Raw genomic sequence first — 6,955 nt, forward strand, 5'->3', positions numbered from 1 at the left:
GGGCCAACTCCTCCACGTGCCTATCAGATGCTGTCCCTACTTGCTTGCTCCAGACTATGGCTCCAGCTCTTACTCTGTTTCTTATGCATCCTTAATTTCCTATTTTCTGCCATGGCGTTTCCATGAGCATGTTTTTTTTTTTTTTCTTCTTTCTAAAAAGACAAATCTCAACCTGTTCTCTTTCCAGCTACTTCCCCATTTCTCTGCTCTCCTTTACATAGCAAAAGACCTCAAAAGAGTATTTAATACTGTTTCTGGCTCTGTTCATCCAGTTCTATCTTGTATCTGTTCTAATCAGGCTGCATGGAAAGTGTATTTTCCAATGACCTGTAACTGTTGCTGTGTCTAATATTCAATTATTTATCCTCATTTTGACCCATTAGCAGCTCTTTAACACTGCAAGCACTTTCTTTGTTGATGGGTTTTTTCACTGGCTGTCACTTACCTAATTTTTCTCTTGAATCATGGCTGGTCTTCCCTTCCCTTTGCTGTTCCTTCTGACTTTACCAAGCTATTTAAGCAACAGAGCTTCAAGGCACCATGCTTAAACACCTCGTTTTTCTGCCTTTGTTTTGTGATCTTATCCTGTCCTATTGCCTTAAAGAGTACCTGTTTTCCAATGATTTTCAAATCTGTTTCTCCAGTTTGGAATTATTCCCTGAACTCCAGTCTCAAATATCCAACTGTTTCTTCCACATCTTCACTTGAATGTCTACACAGCTTCACAAATTTAACATACCTAAAACAATCATTGTCTCAATGGACATGAGTTGGCGCAAACTCTGGGAGTTGGTGATGGACAGGGAAGCCTGGCATGCTGCAGTCCATGGGGTTGCAAAGAGCTGGACATGACTGAGTGACTGAACAAAACAACTCCACCTCCAAAGTCAAAACTCACTTCTCTGTGGCCTTTCAAATTTCAGTTAACGGCGCTCTTTTCAGCTGATCAAGGAAAAAAACCATAGATCCATCCTTGGCTCCTCTTTTTTACTAATTCCCTCTCCTCCATATCTCATCCAAGAGAAAATCCTGTTTGTCTACCTTCAGAAATCACCTCATCACCTCCATCATTCCCAGCCTGGTCCAAAGCACCATCAGCTCTCATCTGCGTTACTGCAGTAGCCATCTCTCTCTTCCATAGTCTGCTCTCAACCATAGAGCCAACATTGGATTACAGCACTCCTGTTCAGAGCTCTCAATCTCCCTCATTTATTCAAAGTAAAAGGCAAAGTTGTTAAATTATACTTGTGAAACTCTAAACTACCTGCTTCCTCACCTCGGTGACTCCTTACTCTCCTCTATCGTTCTCTAGCCAGACCCACTATCTTGCCAGATGCCCTCCTGCTTTTGGGCCTCTGCAGATACTGGTCCCTCTGCATGGAAAGCTCTTCCCCTAGATTCTTGCTTGGTTTGCTCCCTCACTCCCTTCATGTCTTTACTCAAATGCCCCCTTTTCAGTGAGACCTTCCCTGATCACCCTTTTGAAATGCAGTGCACAGCCATCCTTTGTCCCCTCCCCTGAATTTTCTCCTCTCCACTTACCATCAGCCCATGTATGAAGGGTTTCGTTAATTAACTTCTGTCATCTCTCTCTACACCCACTAGAATGTAAACCTCATGAGGGCAGGGAATTTTGTCTGTTCACTACTTTGTCCTTAGCACCTAAAATGGTGCCCAACTCTTTGCTACTCAATAAATAATTTTTGCCCCAATGAATTTCTGCTATATAACTGATAATTTTTTTCCACTGTGTTTTAGAGTCTAACAAGTTATGATGTCTGTAGCATACTTCTTGGGACCTCTACCATGCTTGTGTGGCTTGGAGTTATCCGGTACTTTGGTTTTTTTCAGAAATACAATGTAAGGAATTCCACAGATCTCCAAGCTGTTGGTATTTCTCTTTCAAAGTTACTGCACTGCTTTGTTTGAAGGACAAAGGGATTCTAATGACCTCTTTTACTTTCCCAGCTCCTCATTCTCACCCTCCAGGCGGCACTGCCCAATGTCATCAGGTTCTGCTGCTGTGCAGCCATGATTTATTTAGGCTATTGCTTCTGTGGATGGATTGTGCTGGGGCCTTATCATGATAAGGTACTGGTAAACAACTTTCTCTGTTGCTGTTAAGCTCTCAGAGTAGTACCAGTGGCTTGCTATTCTTTTAAGATAAGCTCCTTTTACTTTGTGACTCAGCCTTAAACATTGAAGGTATTGTGTCTATTGCCATGTTTTTAAACTGGTGAGGTAAGACCAGGTGGCACTAATGGTAAAGAACCCGCCTACCAATGCAAGACATGTAAAAGATATGGGTTCAGTCCCTGGGTTGGGAAGATCCCCAGGAGGAGGGCAGGGCAACCCACTCCAGTATTATTGCCTGGAGAAATCCCATGGACAGAGGAGCCTGGCAGGGTTGCAAAGAGTTGGACACGACTGAAGCGACTGAGCGCACACCAGCTTGAGAGGATGGTCGATTCCTTGGTTGCCTCAGCTCCTTTTGTGAGCTGTGTCAGATAGTTAAGTCCTTCTTACCATCAGTGAAGCCAGGTTTGACAGTTTGATTCATCAATATATATTTATGGGCTATTTAGGTAATTTTTATTGAAATGTGACTTTTATTTTTAAAAGTAGTATAGGAAGAAACTTGTAGAAATATTTGACAATTTTGTTTACTAGAGTTATAGTCTTGACTATAATACCATCATCTTAAATGGAATGAACTTTAGAACAGAAGCATGAGCATTTGTCTTCGAGACCTGAATGCTCTGCAGGAACATTTCAAGGATCTCTCTCTGCAGAGAGGAGCTGGTCTGTCCCTTCTTTCTTCTTCAGTTCAGGCTTCTCCGATGAAGAGGAACATCAAGAGGGAGCTCCTGATTCCAAGAAAAACAATAGGCATGTACCTACTATGTAGATCACAAAACAAATGTCTATAGGAATGACTTTTCCCGGTTGTCTCCATTGTGTACATGTTATTAAACTTTTGTTTGATCTTCTCGTTTTAAAAAAAAATATGCCTGTGGTTACCCGAGGGTATTTGTTTGAAAGGGTAACTTGGGATATCTAGTTCCAGTATTTTTATTATGGAGTCATGATCAAAGTCTCCAGTGGGAAGGAACATGAAATAAAATGAATATTTTTTTTTTGCAGTTCCGTTCTCTGAATATGGTCTCTGAGTGTCTTTTCTCGCTGATAAATGGAGATGATATGTTTGCCACATTTGCAAAAATGCAGCAAAAAAGCTACGTGGTCTGGCTTTTTAGCAGAATTTACCTCTACTCATTCATCAGCCTTTTTATATACATGATTTTAAGTCTTTTCATTGCACTGATCACTGATACGTATGAAACAATTAAGGTAGGTTCATCAAGAACCGCGAGGAGTGACATTTTCCTAGAACTTGTAGAGAGTCAATAAAATACAGTACCTAATGGGGAGGAGATCAATGGAATGGTAATTTCTTCTGAGTAGAGAAAAAGGACTTCAATTTTAGATCCCGAGAAACAGAATTTCTAGAATGTTGAAAGGTTTGTCTTTGAGTGACTGTGTGTTTTCAAACAAGCTTTTTAATCTTTTATTAGCATTATAAGGATCATTAGGTATTGGGTTAGAGAAACATGACATTTCAGATGGTCAAAATTCTGTGGGGAGCTTTTAAAATCCAATTTTCATGAAGAAAAATTGACCTCTTTACTTGAAGTGTGCTGTAACTGAACGCATCATTCTGCTAGGCCCTTCTTGGGACCACTCCAGAGGCTTGGTCTCCAGAACAGTCAAGGAACTGATAGGTCAAGAACTCGCCATGTATATGTTCCATATTTAGGAGCGTGATTTGAAAAGCTGTTATCATTTAGTCGCTCACTTGTGTCCGACTCTCAATCATTAATACTGTTATTCACGCTGGATTTTAAAAATCAGTTTGAGCCCTTTAAAATATGGAAAGGCAGAATAAATATCCATATGTATTCAAATTTCTAATAACCTTCCCACGTGGCGCTAGTGGCTCAAGAACCCATCTGCTGATGCAGGAGATGTGGGAGACTTGGGTTCGATCCCTGGGTTGAGAAGATCCCCTGGAGAAGGAAATGGCAATCTACTCCAATATTCTTGCCTGTAGAATCCCATGGACGGAAGAGCCTGGTGGGCTACAGTCCATAGGGTTGCAAAGAGCTGGATATGACTGAAGCAACTTGGCCTGCACACACACGTTAGGAGTAGCATGTTAGGTATGTTATTGGCATAGACACTTCCGTTTGGGGACTTCTGTTTCTGAACATGAGAGGGGTAATGAAACATGATGCCATGTGAATAGATAAGGAGAAAGATGATCAACAGTTGATGGATTATATATTGGTAATTACAAATACCTTGTTCAGGCAACCAGGGCTGTGACTTCATTCTTACTGAATCAGGTGTCAAGAACTGACTGTCCTCAATGCTTACTTGACCAACTTGCTTAGAGTCACCAGGGAGACTGGAAAGAATGTAGTTGTACCTGTCCAAATCCCTTCCCATGGTGCTCTAAAAGTTCGCTGCCTTCACCTCTGCATGTAGAAAGCTATATTTTATTCAAGGGTGATGATATCTGAGGTCTCAAAGAGTAACGTGAATGGACAGCTCTTGACACAAGCTTAAGACTCTTAGTTTAGATGTTAACCTCTTTGCACGACTCAGGGCCCTTGTCACATGGGTGAGTCCTTTCTGATCCTTTCTGGCCCAGGGCCCATTCTCGAGATCTTAGATCCCCAAACTGAAATAAATATTAGACCTTTATATAAATCTCTCTGTCTGGAAGAGAGACTCCAAAATGGTATGCAGGCTGATTTTTCCCTGGAAGGAGGTCTTAGATTCAGATTCAACATGTCCATTTCAGGTTGACTCAGACCCACGAAAGAGAGCCCAGGAGGGCACTGCAGAATCTTAGACCCACTTTTCCTTAGGCAAACCTAAGAGTGGCTCTAGAGGCTCCATCACCATGAAAATTCATGGAAGCGAGTGAACTATCCCTTTAGAAAAACCCCTACCTAACCCACCGCTGTGGGTTTCCCAGCTGGCACTAGCAGTAAAGAACCTGCCTTCCAGTGCAGGTAGATGTAAGAGATGCAAGTTCAGTCCCTGGGTTGGGACGATCCTCTGGAGGAGGGCATGACAATCCACTCCAGTATTCCATGGAGCATCCCATGGACAGAAGAGCCTGACCATAGGGTCGCACAGAGTTGGACACTACTGAAGCGACTTAGCATGCATCCCACCCCTGTAGCCAAATGATCCACTCTGAATTTGAAATAAAGCTGTTCTCAAGGGACTTATTAATGAAAACTTTTTTTTTTAATTCTTCTGTATAGCATTACCAACAAGATGGCTTTCCTGAGACTGAACTTCGTATATTTATATCAGAGTGCAAAGATCTGCCTAATTCTGGAAAGTACCGATTAGAAGAAGACACTCCAGTATCGATATTCTGCTGTTGTAAAAAGTAGCTGTTAGGCTAATCTGTGATCTGGAGAGAATATATTATGTAAATGAGTTGGGAGATAAAAATAGGTATTTTAATATCAGATGTAGTATGTCTGAAGACTACTATTTTGAGCAAATTGATGACTATAATTCATCAAGAACTGTGTTTATATTTTTAAAGCAATATTTAATGCCTATAGCTTTATGCTAGGTTTATTTAAAAAAAAAAAACCCCACTTTGATGAGGGAAACTGTTGGATTCTTGTCCTGTTTATTTTGCCACTTTTAGAATATGTTTTCCATACCTTTCTTTACTCTTGCTTCCAGTTATTTTGACTGTGCTGACTGTGTCATCAGTAGAAACAGTGCCTGGTCTGATGTCAGCCAAGTCGCTAACCCTGGCCTGGACAATTCTCAGTGGTCATCTGAGAGACGGGATGGTTGCTGTCTATCCAGTAATCATTGGTGGCTCAGATGGTAAAGAATCTGCCTGCAGTGCAGACCTGGGTTCGATCCCTGGGTGGGGAAGATGCCCTAGAGTAAGAAATGGCAACCCAGTCTGGTATTCTTGCCTGGAAAATTCCATGGACAGAGGAGCCTGATGGGCTATAGTCCATGAGCTCGAAAGAGTTGGACACGACTGAATGACTTTAACTTTCCAAAAAAATGAGAAAGAAAAAAGTCACCAGCTAACAGTCACATATTTGTTTCTGAAGGACAACTGTTATTTGATACTGTTTTGATTTCTGGAGGAGATCAGATTTTTTGGTACTCACATATAGGTTTTCTCCTTTCCTATAGTATTAAAGGACAAAGTTGAAAGAGTATTATATATATCTGTGAAAATTAAAGTGCATACCAAAAGCATATTCAATCCCACAAGGATTTTTATTGGTACTTGCACAGCCTTGTGAAAAGTACAGGATGCACCAGGTCCCTTGGGGGCACATTCATTCTCACAGAAAAGAGTAGCATTTCAGGGTCACTAATCATGGTTTCATGGGGAGAAGTTCTATAACTGACATCAGAAATATTTTAGAAAATAATCATGTTCAAAATTTTAAAATAAATGGGAAATGTATGCCTTAAAAAGACACAAAACCAAAGTCTCCACTCCTTGCAGACTGCTGATTAGAAGCTTCAGGGATTTTCACAACCTAAGTCTTTGTTTTGTGTGCTATTTATTCAAACAGAAATTAATTCAATGTTGTGATGTGCAATAAAGGTTTTCTGAAAGCAAGCTCTTTTTTTCAAGGAAATTGATTTGTTAATTTTTCATTTTAAGGGCTAAATGAAGGTAACCTCAAGACACTGAAATCTTACTGTTTTAACACAATAACATTCATCATAATGACTCTAGGTGTCAAAATGTGAGATTCTGCAGTGAATATAAGCTATTTTGTAGTGCCTATGGCTTTAAAAAACTAGAAATCTAATCTCTGGGTGAATTTTTAAAAATCTTTGTTCTGATATTTGTGTCACAATCATTTTTGGAATTTGTTGG

General features: G+C 40.5%; 1 protein-coding gene across 2 annotated transcripts in view; it reads left to right on the forward strand.

Annotated features, from left to right (window-relative positions):
- Positions 1 to 6,691, forward strand: part of MCOLN3 (mucolipin TRP cation channel 3) — a 35,495-nt gene extending 28,804 nt beyond the window's left edge. For both annotated transcript variants that reach the window (XM_040232427.1, XM_040232428.1), the window contains exons 10-13: positions 1,759 to 1,860; positions 1,969 to 2,091; positions 3,145 to 3,351; positions 5,340 to 6,691. In XM_040232427.1, coding sequence (XP_040088361.1) covers positions 1,759 to 1,860; positions 1,969 to 2,091; positions 3,145 to 3,351; positions 5,340 to 5,474 — 567 coding nt within the window. In that variant the 3' untranslated portion in view covers positions 5,475 to 6,691. The remainder of the gene's footprint in view (positions 1 to 1,758; positions 1,861 to 1,968; positions 2,092 to 3,144; positions 3,352 to 5,339) is intronic.
- The last annotated feature ends 264 nt before the right edge of the window (positions 6,692 to 6,955 follow it).

Source organism: Oryx dammah, unplaced genomic scaffold, assembly GCF_014754425.2.
Source record: "Oryx dammah isolate SB20612 unplaced genomic scaffold, SCBI_Odam_1.1 HiC_scaffold_28, whole genome shotgun sequence".
NCBI lineage: Eukaryota > Metazoa > Chordata > Mammalia > Artiodactyla > Bovidae > Oryx > Oryx dammah.